We start from the raw sequence: 14,812 nt of genomic DNA on the forward strand, positions 1-14,812 counted from the left end.
TCGTTCCGGCCCCTTGATTCTGATTGGTTGAGCCATGTTCAAAGCTTTTGTAAATTAGACTACAAACATACACTTTTGTTTACGTCTGTGTGTTGCTCGGCAATCACTTTGCTGGATCCACAAATGTTTCTGAGGAACTAAATTTTTTGGCGGAAGAATATGGTTTTAATTTATATCAGACTTTATTTGCTCTGTTTTATTCTGTGAAAGCTAACTACGTATATGTAAACCGTTTTATAAAAGCAATAAGCCCCATGAAGCCATGGTTTACAGTGAATTTATAACAGCTTCTTGTCATGCCTGAAAACTCCCCTTAGCTCTTATAAATTCACTGTAAACCACAGCTTCTTCGGGCTTATAGCTTTATTAATTACTGACCCTAATGTCATCCAAAAACTGTATGCATTACTAGCATATTAGCTGATTATTAGTACCTAAAGCTAATTTTAATGCCTTTTTTTTCTGCATGACCATATTCTATACTCCTTAACCCTAACCCATACTTAAACATAACTACTACAACAACTATCTTACTTTTATCAATACAATAAAAGATACTGAGGCCACTGTTGTTTACTTCTAATGTTTATCAGCCCGATCAAATGTAAGAAAAATAAATCACCACAAAATATGGTTTTCCCTTTTTATTGTTTGGATGCTGAACTATCCATTTAGCTTCCCCTACATTACGACAATGACAAATATTTGCACTGAAATTGAATATTGCGAACACTTTTGGTACAGCCAATTGTTTGATTTTTTTTTTTTTTTTTTTGAAATTTTATAAACTGGCATTTACATCTACATTAAGAAAGTTTAGTACTAAAATTCAGAACTTCAGTACTATGATTTGACAGTACAAACGATTAATTGACTACTACTATTTAGGATATTTTTAATTAATTAATCCTTTAGCTAACTTACTAATAAATAATAAAGTAACTTCTGCAATTAATCTTGCAATATTTTATCCAAACATTTTCTCAAAAAAATACTTTAGAAGAAAAAAAAAACCCAAAGTGCCACACATTTTAAGCCATCTATTAATGATATAAATGTCCATGATGTTTTGAACTGATTGTGAGAGTCTTGAAATATTTTTGTTCATTCAGCATGATTATATGAAATGGCAGACAACTAGCCGTCCAGTGCGGTACAATTAATACATTTCGGGTGGCCAAGAATGCAGTAGTCCTAATATTGTGCAGGTGTCAATTCAGTTACAGAATGAGGTTTTCATGCTCGTACATTTTTTTTAAATAAAACAAACTGCTGTTTGAATGCAGCTGAATGAATCGCCATATTAGCCATTAGCATCTGCTTTAGGGTGTGAACACAAACGTCACTGATTACATCAATGCATAGTTTTGGTCCTAGTAGATACCATAATGGTGCGGTCACACCAGACGCGAATGAAGTGTTAAGCACGAGTGATTTACATGTTGAGTCAATGCAAAGACGCGAATAGACATCCTTTGAATTGAGCGTTTTGGCGCGTGATTCGCGCAAGTTAAAAAATCTGTACTTTGGTGAAAATTCGCGCTGCGTTAACCAATCAGGAGCTTGCTCTAGTAGTGACATGATTACGACGTAGCAAGCGGAGGCAAAATCCGAAACATCAATGGAGGAATTATATTTTATGTTTAACCACAAAAGAGACATCAGAGCCAGCCACAAATGTCAGAATGACTAGCCGAGTCGAGACTGCTCTCATCGGTAACATGAGCATATTTAATAAACTGCATATTTGAGTATATTACATTTCAAGACACAATGACAGTAATATTTTGAAAATGATAAGAATAAATGTTGGTTGAAATAAAGCAGAAGCCCCTCCCATGAAATTAATTCGTGTCTGTTGTGAAGTGAGTTTCACCCGCGAATTAAGTGAATAAACTCAAAATGTTCAAGCGTCTTACTAGGCGCGAATAACACGATTTATTCGCACAAGTTGCATCTGGTGTGAACACACTGTAATCCAGATATTACTCACATTGTTTTGAAAAGGGCAAATGACTCATTGTTATCTGGATCCCATTACATTAATTTATACACAGAACCATGGGAAATAGTGAAAGACCCATATCTGTTACAACATTAAAACCTAAAAAAAATTTATTTTGTTCCTTACTTTGACCTGGTGGATTTCCCTCTGTTCCCAGAATGCCGTTTTCCTGCTGGGGTCCTAAGGTCTTCAGGATTATCTGAGTGGCGCCCAGCCGTGGCAGTGTTACGTGAGTCAAGTAAGGCAAGTCATTCTTTTTGGCAAAGGACTGACTTATCTCTCGCCTCTTTCTTAAGAAGCCGCCCTCTGGAAACAGCACAATCCATTTCCTGTCTCTGCTGTAGTAATACTTGTCTAGGTGATCCTTCAAGTAAATTAGTTGCTTTTCTCGATGTGCTTTGCCCTGTTGGTAATGACAAATCTCATCAGTGTCGACTAAATTTCCCCTTGCACTAAAAACCATTTAGTTTGTTCGCTGTGCTACTTTATGAAATATGGATCAAGCTAGAATATACTTGTCACATCACGTTAGAAAATACAACTACAAATTTCTTTAAGTGAACAGGTCTAGGTCTTACCTGCCTGATGAAGAAATCTCCATGAATCATAGACACAACCCCAAAATTGGTATATTTAAAAACGTGGTCCATCAACCACATCATCTTTCGTACAACCTAGACAAGAACATGACAATTAGTTTTGTTTTCTGTTTGTGATCTGAAATGCTATTATATAATATTTATCAATGTGATATCATCCTATATTTAATGTATAATTCACAACCATCAGAGCAAAACTAACCCAAACCCGAGCAGAGGCGTGCTTACCGTGCCCTTGTCCTGCAAGCACATCATTAGGGTGCACACGTCTCCTGTAGACTGATGGTTGACTATGACCATGGCTTCATCTTCACACATCGGTCTCACATCATCACCCCATTCTGTCACTAAAAAAGACAAAAAAAAAAAGACAAAAACACATTACGTATTGTTAGAAAACATTGTGTGGTATTGAAAAAGATTATATAAACAAATATTCGTGTAAAGCGAAAATATGTAAACAAAGCAGTTGTGTTGATGCACTTCATGATTCGTTGATGAACATTCAGCAGAACAGCGTTTTTCACTGCAGTCAGAACAGCTTCAACAAGTCATACGAGATCCCAAAGATTATCCCTCTTATGGACACACAGTCGCAATCTGATTATAATATCATTATGTACTGGAGTGTGATTTATGTACAGCTATGTGTATCATATATCATGATTTAGTTGCTGTTACCAAGCACTAATGTGTCTACTGGTAATATCGGTCCACCCTAAAAAATACTGGCATTACAAAAGCAAGTTATACGAGTTAATAAAAGACACGAGCTGCACTTGCACAACAGGGTGTAAATCTCCCCTCTACTACCGCTGTACTTTGCCCTTGATGGCGTGTTTAAACAACTCTATGAAGAGCAGGAACACATCTATGAGAGGTCATTCTGAGTCAAGACACCAGCAAGTCAAAGGTAACAAAACAAACCATTACAACACCTCCACTGTATCAAGCCCACGGGCGAAGGGCACCTGACACGACAAGTTACGGGCACCGCTGTTTGCTGAAACATACCACCAGACCTTCTATCAACAAAGAGTATTTGCTTACAGACTTTAGGACAACATCGGAGCTGTTAAGACAGAAGAAGCTCTGTGAACAGCTCTAAGAATGACCACCGACTGCTTTCGCAAGGAAATTGGTTAAGAGATATCAAAAGCAACGATTTCAGACAAATTTTGCAAGAAAAAAAAGTCTGATGTCAATGGTGTAGTGATGTATGAAGCACAGCTCACGCAGAAGTCTGTTTCGAACCAAGCAGCTTTCTGTTGGTCAACATTGTAAATAGGGCTGGGACAACGCGTCGAGGTCATCGATGACGTCGACGCAAAAAATACGTCGACGCAAAATATGCGCATCGATTCGTCGACCTGTTTTTATTTCTCTAAAAACCGTTTGCAAAACGTTTACCTTATGTGCGCTGAATATACGCGATGGCCGGATCAACATTCTGGCCAATGTTATATAACCAATCCAGGGGTTTTTCTGCATTGATCTTTTTTTTTGGCGGCTGTCAAATCCTTATTTGATCGGTGAGTGATGTAGAATAGAATGACTGTGCTGCGCCTGACAGGGCGCGTACGAGAGAGAGCCCCGGCTGTGCGCACGCAGTCTTCAAACAACACGAGCGCTTCTTGCTCTCTCTCTCCCTCGTGCATATTAATCAAAATCATTAAACACGATAGAAAAAGGGCGAAACACCAAAGTTTCATGCGCGCTCGCGCACTCACAGTCTTTAAACTACACGAGCGCTGTCTTGCTCTCTCTCTCCCTCGTGCATATTAATCAAAATCATTAAACACGATAGAAAAAGGGCGAAACACCAAAGTTTCATGCGCGCTCGCGCACTCACAGTCTTTAACCCTCTCAAGTCGATTAACGCGGATACACGTTATGAGTCATTTTCTCCTGATAACCCCGAAAAGAACTTAAATTACACTTTCAGTTTTAATCGTACAGATAAGAGCAATACATCAATCGAATCTGTAAAGGGTCTACTTTTTTTTGGATACAGACATAATAACAACAAAACTTTGTGCACTTATAAAATAAAGATAACAAACAAGGTGCGCTGTCTGCAGCCTTTGTCTGCGCTGATCTTCTTTTACAAACACGTCATTTAAATGAACTGTAACTCCGTGAATACTCAACGAAAATACATGAGAGAGATATCTATAGAAAGCTTGACATGTCTATTTTTAAACTAAACAAGTGCTGCCGAAAACAGATATTCTGTGATAAAGTAATCCATATGAAAACAACTCGATGTCTGTTTTTCATGTCTCCCTTCATTATATCTAATGTGACCACACCCCCGCGCTGAACGCACTATTCAGATTCAAACTGAAGTGCGCGGCTTGAATACGCCCATAACAGAAGAAAAAGCAGCGAGACTGTTCAAGGTTTTTTTTATTTTACTGTTTGCTTCGCGATGAGAGGAATAACACATAATTGACCCCAAAAAGATGTGATGTGGTTGAGGATTTGAGAAATGGATTTCCTCAGAAAAAGAGAATGAAGCACTTTATTCAGCAGAGATCATAAACATGAATAAGTCTCTTTTTATTTATTTATATACTTGTACTAGTTTTCACATAACGTGTAAACGTTTTACTAGTTAGACTTTTTCCAAACTATAATTCCTGACTAAATGTATAATCAAGTGAAACATTATGAAGTTTCAATAACAATATACAACACTATACCCTTCAAAAGCTTGATGTAAATAATATAAATGTAACAAATAGATAACTGTAACAAATGTAAAAACAATGCTTTTCTTTCAATTTATTCCCCCTAAAAACCCAGAAAAATATTCTCAGCTCTTTTCAACATTAATAATAATGATGATAATAAGAACAAATTTTTTTTTTTTTTTTTTTGTAGAAAATAAGATTGTTAAAAGGATTTCTGAAGGATTGTGTGACTGGAGTAAGCATGCCAAACAATTTGTTTGAAAGTCAGCTTTGATTGTTTCTAATAAACTGTTTAACTGCTCCCCCAAGTGGATATTAAATTATGTTGTGGGATAATTAAATATATTCTTAATAAACTACAAACATAAAATTATATAGATTTATTTTGTTCTCACATTCTCTCTTGTAACTCCTCACTCTCAGTGGCACAGATGACTGAAAGGCTCATTATGCAGCTCATTATGCAGGCCTTTGTCTTCTCAGGTGTAAATCACAATGATATTCATGGTAGTTGATGCCTACTCGCATATGACTTTTACCAACAGAAAGTGTCTTAGAAAATTTAAATCAATATATTGTTTTCTGTGAGTGAATAAACAAGATGATTTTCACATCATTTAGAAAGAAAAATTCTAGGCTACAAGCTCCAGTTCTCAAAAATCCCGGGAACCATTGTTCTTTATGTGTTTTTTCACAAACTTCATTTGTTTGATAAGACTCCGAACCCGAACAGATTGACATGCCCATATTCAGTTATAGTCATAGCGCCACCTATTGGCAACAGGAAGTGACATATTTTACGCTTCGACAGAGTACTCCTAGAAATTTTTTTACATCAATGTATTTTTTGTGGTCAGTCTAATCTAAAGACCTGTGCAATGTTAAATTGTGGAGATCTTGAGTTTTTGTTAAAGAGCGTGTCCATGGCGCCATAACAAAATTTGAGGTCTCCCCACAGCAAGAGAAGTTGTTGTAACTCAGGCATAAAATGTTCGATCTTCCCCAAACTTAACATGTTTGATAAGAGTCCTGGCCTGAACACATCTGAAGGCCAATATTCCATTATAATGATAGCGGCACCTGCTGGCAACAGGAAGACTGGCACATATATGGAATATACTTTGATATATTCCACTTATATATATGACTTTAAATACTTATTTCTCACCGTTCACCTTTTTACTAAAGCCACTCGCTGGTGGTGAGCCCGGGTGCGAGGGCCCGTTCATTCGCAGCAACTGCAGAGCCCAACTCGACCGCAGCAGAGAAAATTAGGTAAAATTGTTGACCCGCGAGATTGTTGTATGCAAGCTATTTAAGATACAGTTAGCATACCATTCGACAACTAGCAACATGAGGTCACATCTCAAAAATGTGCACCCAAATGAGCATGGCATAATGTGTGGAACTCCAGCTAAACAGTCACGTCTTGACACTTAACGTTACTTTGCATCGCCCGCCGCAAGCACTTTGTCTGCAACATGACAAGAGGCCATAACGGATAAAATAATTTCGTTCATTTTTAAGGACATGAGACCGATCAGTATCGCGGATGGGGCACGCTTCGGGGAGTTCTGTCAAGCAATGGATCCGAGGTTTGATTATTTATCCTTTCATGTCAAGGAAAAGTTCCATGTTTACCACAGCACAGCTCGCTCGGAGCATTCAATGTCAGTTCTATATGCTGTAAAACTTCAATTAATATTTTAATAATATTTGTTTCAATCACTGAATGAAGCCTGCTATATTTGGGACAACAGTTGCGACCTTAAATTGCTTGCACAAAAATCTGTTCCTTTAAACCATTATGCGCAGAGAACGTGAGGGTGAGAGATTGTGAGGTCTGCAGTCTTGGCCATTAGTTGATTTCCTTGTTTTTGTGTAGGTAATACGTTGTCATAGTCTATTTAAGTTTAAACATATATCTATACAAGTAGTTATGTCTCTTTGTATTATTTTTGCCTGTTATTGACGTAATGCGCGTAATTGACAACATGCGCAACCAGATGTTTGAATAGTTCGAATATTCGTGTATTTTTAGAGGGAATATTCGAACGTCAATTTTGAGCAATTTTGACAGCCCTAGGGCAGACCTGACTAATCGATAATGAGAATCACTGTCGATGATTTTCATTATCAATAATAATTGATTAGTCGTTGCAGCCCTAGTATGATGATACATATAATTGGCAATTTATGCACAATAATTGTACAATTATGAATAAGAATTGATTTTTTATTTTTTTTCTTAATAAAATAAAAACAACCCTCCATTCACTAATGGTGGATGGCCATTCAGGACAATAAGGACTGGCTGATGACCCGGGGTCAGCGTCAAAGATATTCAGGACAGTCACTGGCCTGATTGGGCCACTGCTGCATCCTTACTAAAGTTTATCATTTGCACGATTTTAAACCTTGCCAATTTAAACATTCAAGTGATTTTAAAGCATACAAAGTGCAAGAAGAATCTAACAGAAAGTATCAAACATCAAAATGCCACACTTATTCATCAGTGCATGTACAAACACTCATTGCTTTAGAATAGACATAAAAAAATAAAAAAATCATACACCACTCTCGACTGAATAACTTAAATCTATATACGTGGCATGGTTGTTAGTGCCAGACGGGCCGGTCTGAGTATTTTTACAATCTGCTCAGTTACTGGGATTTTCACACACAACCATTTCTAGGGTTTACAAAGAATGGTGTGAAAAGTGAAAAACATCCAATATGCGGCAGTCAGAGAGGTCAGAGGAGAATGGGCCGACTGATTCAAGCTGATAGAAGAGCAACTGAAATAACCACTCGCCACAACATGCACAACCCACTCATCTCCACTACAAATAGGAAAAAGAGGCTACAATTTGCACAAGCTCAGCAAAATTGGACAGTTGAAGACTGTAAAATTGTTGCCTGGTCTGATGAGTCTCGATTTCTGTTGAGACATTCAGATGGTAGAGTCAGAATTTGGCGTAAACAGAATGAGAACATGGATCCATCATGCCTTGTTATCACTGTGCAGGCTGGTGGTGTAATGGTGTGGGGATGTTTTCTTGGCACACTTTAAGCCCCTTAGTGCCAATTGGGCATCGTTTAAATGCCATGGCCTACCTGAGCGTTGTTTCTGACCATGTCCATCCCTTTATGACCACCGTGTACCCATCCTCTGATGGCTACTTCCAGCAGGATAATGCACCATGTCACAAAGCTCGAATCATTTCAAATTGGTTTCTTGAACATGACAATGAGTTCACTGTACTAAAATTGCCCCCACAGTCACAAGATCGCAACCCAATAGAGCATCTTTGGGATGTGGTGGAATGGGAGCTTCGTGCCCTGGATGTGCATCCCACAAATCTCCATCAACTGCAAGATGCTATCCTATCAATACGGGCCAACATTTCTAAAGAATGCTTTCAGCACCTTGTTGAATCAATGGCAAATAGATCAAACACAGTATTAGTACTGTGTTCCTAATAATCCTTTAGGTGAGTGTATATTTATTCAGTAAAGAATATTCAGTGCTATTTTACATTTGATTATGCACTTCTGTACCTGAACACCTACAAACCAAGAAAAACTGAATCACTGTTTAATTTTTATCTTTGTGCTGTTGTTTGTAATTTGCTCATTTGCTCTTATTCTTACTGCTTTTTCGCTTGTCTTTAATAACGTTTGAAATTTATAGGCTTTTTTTTTTCGCTAGTAGTTTTTGCTTGGTGGGTCAAAAACAATTTTTAAAAACAACTATTTTTATTTTTGTGGCAGGGCCAGTAGAAAAAATCCTTCAGTGAGCTCTGCCAACATGACCCACTGTTACCAACTCAAAAAATAAATGTTTGGGACTCTACAGGAAAGTAAAATGACAGTTGATTGGCAACTGAATGCTTGTATCACTGTTTTACAACATATTCACATATCAACCAATCAGAAAACAGTTTTTGCATCCATTTGACAATACTGTCTGGCATTTAATAACAGTACAACTTCAAGCCAACAGCAAATTACACCACCAAGCTGCTGCTGCTGCTTCATGACAAGCTCAGCAATATGTCCTTTAGGAGCAAAACTTGGCCCTTAGACAGATCAAGCCAATGAGCTGCATCAGGTCTCTCATAATCTCATCTGCAACCAGAGAGTACAAAACTCAGATGAACAAAAACAAAGCAAAGACACTGCTGTGCAGTCAATTCAACAAAACTGGGACGGATGTGATGATCCTGGCTTGGTGTAATTCCTTCATATCAACAAAACAACTTTAATGCAAATCTGCATTTCAGAGAACATTATAAAACATCCCTCCCAGTGTTTTGCATGTAATACAGAAACCTGGTCATGGAGACCTTGTGGGGAAAACTCATGCAAATGCAATGCAAAACAGCTTTTCCTTCCATGTTGACAATGAAATCATCAACAGTGTAAGAAAAATCCGTATGATAAAATAAATAAAAACTGGACAATAATTAAAATGCAGACAGGGTGGAAAGAGAACTTCAATTGTATAATGTGGCCGCCCAAATGTTATGTGACATCATGCCTATCTATCTAAAGATCATTATTTTGTGTATTTGGTGTAACAGAATGTTGACATGATTTAATGTTTAAAAAACACATTATTTTTCAAATACTGTACATTATTGTAGGTCCTCTATGCCCTGCCTCTCTTTAATGCGTAGTTTTCTACAAAGTCCCTCCTTCCGACAAGCGCAGTCTGCTCTGATTGGGCAACTGACCCAGTTCATTGTGATTGGCTGAACACCACAAGCACTCGTCGGAAATGTAACGACCCTTTCCATAATTGCAGGCTTCATCTTTCAAAATAAATGTAATGACAGTTAACAATGTCCTTAGTTTTACCATCAGTTCAAGCCTGAAAGATGAACAGTGGCGTGACAGACACAGTGACGAAGCTCATATGTGTTTGCAGTACATAAGCCACGGACAGTTAAGACAGCTGACTCCACTGTGTGACACGGTCTCGCTCTCTCACACTCATATGTGCGAGTGCACACACACACCATGCAAAACTCTGCATTTGAACATTCAATAGCAAATACTTAAACTAATAACAAAACATACTTCCAGTAGCTGATTCAGAAGTGCCAGATTGTCAAAGTGTGGAAAACTGTATGGGCAGGCAAACATGCTGGCACGTAAATTCCACATGTGTACACCTGATGTTAAAATCTCACTCTTCAAAACCTACTGCACTCCATTGTATACTGCCCACCTGTGGTGTAATTTTAGTCTGTCGAAAATGAAAAAACTTCAAGCGGCTTATAATGATGCACTGAGAATTGTGCTTAAAATTCCTAGGTGGTGTAGTGCCAGTGAAATGTTTGTGTCTAATAATGTGCCCACTTTTAATGCTGTTTTAAGAAATCTTATGTATAGATTCATGTGCAGACTAACAGGGTCTAAGAATATGATTATTGCGTCCATAAGCTGATGTTTCTAAGAGTGGTACAAGGTATACATCTTGCTTTTGGAAACATTGGACCCGAAGCCTGTATATGTTTTAATGATGCCTCGTCTGCATCATCCTTATATGTTTTTGTATTGTTTTATATGTATGTATATACTGTATGTTGTTGTCTCTATGGACCTATGTGTCTTGAATAAAAGTTGATTAATTATACTTAGGTGCGACTTATAGTCCGAAAAATACGGTAATGACAAAATGTTCATTTTTGAGTGAGGTCATTCCTTCAGGACAGGTGAGAACTGATCTGTGTTTTGTGCTTTCTTTAAAAGGAAGCAGTCAAGCAGGTAAACGACAGGTAGATTCGACCTCTGTCTCACACAGTTATCTCCACCTGCATCATCAGGTCAGCCTCTTATCAGTGTGGTGAGGCATCTTGTGTAAAATTCTAAACAAGTGAGAAATTACGACAAACGACTTTGACCTTGACTGACAAATATGATAATCTATACTCTTTTTAACATCAGTACTTTAGAAAAACACCATATTTTCCTTTTAGGGTTCAAGGACGGCCTTTAAACTGAAGACACCATCCACGTGTCTCCCAGCTCAGCTACACATGAGCAGGTATTCAATAACAAAAGCACAATTAATAATTTAACATTCTTGTTGCTTTCCAAATACTGCTCATCCCAATTTGTGAGCATTTAGATCATAGCTTAGCGAAAACTGTAGGCATCTCTCACATGGTTCCTTCTACTACCAATCAACTTCTACCAGATTCAACTGTGTAGCTGATGCATGCCAAACATACTCCAAACGCAACAACACAGAATTAAGGAATATGTCTTAGGGAAGCTTGTCTATCCACCACTTCAGTTTAAGAAATCCAATTTTTGATCATCATTAAACATATAAACAATAGCCAATTCAATTAGCTAAGCATCCATTAGACACTAATCTAATTTTCAAAATATTGGTAAGTCCAATGCAGCATGAAGCGGAGTTCAATCATCGCTTTTTCAGTCACATCAAAGAATAGTGTTCCTGTAGCTAAGTTGGTAGAGCACTGCTTTATCAAGCGCAAGGTTGGGGGTTTGATTCCGCGGGAACACATGATATGTAACAATTGATAGCCTGAATGCACTGTAAGTCGCTTTGGATAAAAGCGTCTGCTAAATGCATAAATTTAATAAAATTTTAATTTAAAGAGACCTGCTTGTTGGAAATCTCTGATATATGATATTCCTGATTTAAGTTGCAAAAGCAGAGTTTGAATAGCCAGTTCAACTCTCCTCTGTGAAACTCAATTTTGAGTGTTTTATACCTTTTTCAAAAGATATCTTTTTTTATATAATTTTCAAAATTTATATCACGTTTTTTTTTTTTTTAATTATGCCGGTTTTCTGGTTTATGATGGTTTTTTTTTCTCATGCATAATCAGGTGTACAATGCATTTTCTGCTGGTTGATATTCCAAGGCGTGCTTGCGGCTAAGGTGCTGGAGCAAATTGCTCGTGTTTCCGCCTTTGGCGACAATTTTAGCCCAAAAGCACTTGCATAAAATGGATGTTTGGGAGACGTCGGATTTTTGGAAACCAAAAATACTCCAAACAACAGACCCAGCTCCTCTTTTTGGCTGTAATGCCTGTTTCACACATACTCCGTCTGCAGTGCATATGCAGTCCGCAGCACGGACTCATTGTGCTTTCACACAGGACGTGTTTGCAGTCCGCTACTGATCCGCGTCTGTTCAGTCCACAACATTTGTTTCATCACAGAACAGTAAAAATCTTTCATAGTTATAGACATTAGTTTAAACTCAAATATAAACAACGCATTATTCATGCATTTTACTTCTAGGTTTGTATAATAAGCTGCTCAAGCAAGCGGCAAAACATTTAAACACAATAATTAGCCTACTTTTCTTGTTAAAATGTTTTAAATTAAAACACCACAGACAGAAACAGTCTTGTGCATTTTGCATTTAAATCTTTATCACAAGCAATCCCACGGGTCTTAATGAACTTAGTTTTTCTGCTTCCATAAAAGTGAACATAGATATTGTTTTCCTTGTATATCTACAAGTGCTATTTTTCTTGTTTTAAACCTAGCCAAAAACCCATGTGTTGCATGTGAAACACAGTAGGCTTTAATTAGTATAGATTTATTGTGAAATGACTGCGTTTTCATGTCCATCCATGTTAATTTTTCCCGCGAACAACGCGCTATCACTTTAATTCAGCGCCTGCAGCACAGCAAAATTAGACTCAGTACGTTAACAATCGCTGCACAGCTGCAGACGATGCACCGCTCCTTAAACGCACTGAGGGACCGCAACCTCGTGCAGCTGGAATCCGTTAATACGCACTGCAGACGGAGTATGTGTGAAACAGGCATTATAACGTAACACCAGAGCTTACCCTCACCACGCCTCGCAGTCGCTGCTTAGAAGTGCAACATTTTAAAAGGTCTGTCTGAAACAGTGTCGCACAGCCGCGGCGCAGCATAACGTTCGTTCCGAACGTTAAGTAATAAAATACACCGGTATGGCGGTATATTCAAAATTAATATCGTAAAGAAAATATACACCGGTTTTCGGTATGAACCGTATACCGCCCGGCACTAGTTATCACTAAAAAATTAAAATCAAAAAGTATTTTTAATAATACATGCAGGTTAAAATTCATATATAATACAATTTAAATCTATTCATTTAAGGAAAAACATGCCTTAATTATTTCCAACTAAATTTTTACTATAACCATTTTTTAAATTATTTATTTTAAACAAACCAAATTTACTTGTCCTGGTTCAAATAGTGGTTCCGTTAATTAGAAAAAGAATATAACTCTTGTAAGAGGGAACAGAAAATACAATAATAAACACACAGCAATACATTTTTTGTCAGTTATATCACGCAGCCCTAGAAACTGGTCACTATTTCTTTTTTTTAAATAACATTTTACCTTTTAAAGTACAAATATTATTCTCTCAACAAATGAGCTCATAAAATCTATGCAAAATTATTTTAGATTAAATAAAGCATGTTAAACTGTGGAGCACTGCTCACTACCTTTTGAAAGTTGACAAACCGTCTTTATCTGTCTTTGTGATTGTCTGACTGTCCAAGCCCCTGCACTTCCATCTCGTGGTCCACATAATCTGTCTAGAGCTTTCTGCGCACAATCAACACACTGGCTACTCTCAGTACCAGCACGCAATAAATGAAATTACCCATGAAATACCCGTGAGTAAGCAGGTGGTGCATCAACTCTCCTAGATCCAACCTAGCCATAAATTCAAATCTCCTTTACAAGGAAAACCCAAAATCTCTTTCAAATGAAAAAGTCTAATTCAAATCGATACTTGTAACAAACTACACATGAAGAAATACGGACAACACTTCCAGTCTCTGATGAATGATGATGTGGATTCGTCAGTAGAGATGTAAGGTAAACAGAGACCTCCCATGAGGTTCCCACTGTATAATACTGTCCAAACACACTCTATTAAAGCAAAAAAACACTCTAACAGCTTAATCAAACTTCTCTCCCCAAGAAAATAAGGAAATCGATCAAAACACAGGAAACCCTAGAGTGTGAGAGTCAATAAAGATGAAAAACAGTCAATAGATCTGCACTCAGAAGTCAAATTTTAGCGCCAATAGAAGATATACTAGAGACTCTGACTGAAGTCTAGCACCCTGCAAGGCTTACTTGAAAAAAGGTTGTTTTACATGCTCAGGCAGTAAAATTTAACATTTCAGAAGTCAGAAGAGGTAGTTGAAGACGGTCTTACCCGTGTAACCTGCACACCAGCCCCAAGACGCCACCATCGCCAGTAACCACCTGAACATGACCCCTTCGATGTACCAGAACGTGGGCGCATCTAGAACTCGTAAAGGCTGCAGGACTAACAGATATAGGCAGTAGGACGGGATCGCCACACAGTTATTCACAAACATGAAGGTGAAACGGAGCAGCGAGTTCATTAAGATCCAGAACAATCTGCGGGCCGTGTCCAGATGGGTAGCCATACTGTCCTGTCCTGCCTGCAAAAAAGAAAACACCCAAGTGAATTAA

General features: G+C 37.8%; 1 protein-coding gene across 1 annotated transcript in view; it reads right to left on the reverse strand.

Annotated features, from left to right (window-relative positions):
• The window catches only part of LOC132092706 (acyl-CoA:lysophosphatidylglycerol acyltransferase 1-like), a 32,836-nt gene that overhangs the window by 16,525 nt on the left and 1,499 nt on the right, over positions 1 to 14,812 (reverse strand). Inside the window, exons 2-5 of the mRNA XM_059499057.1 lie at positions 14,529 to 14,781; positions 2,833 to 2,951; positions 2,584 to 2,679; positions 2,132 to 2,408 (exon numbers count right to left, since the gene is read on the reverse strand). Coding sequence (XP_059355040.1) covers positions 2,132 to 2,408; positions 2,584 to 2,679; positions 2,833 to 2,951; positions 14,529 to 14,766 — 730 coding nt within the window. The 5' untranslated portion in view covers positions 14,767 to 14,781. The remainder of the gene's footprint in view (positions 1 to 2,131; positions 2,409 to 2,583; positions 2,680 to 2,832; positions 2,952 to 14,528; positions 14,782 to 14,812) is intronic.

The sequence above is a fragment of the Carassius carassius genome, chromosome 18, assembly GCF_963082965.1.
Source record: "Carassius carassius chromosome 18, fCarCar2.1, whole genome shotgun sequence".
NCBI classification, from domain to species: domain Eukaryota; kingdom Metazoa; phylum Chordata; class Actinopteri; order Cypriniformes; family Cyprinidae; genus Carassius; species Carassius carassius.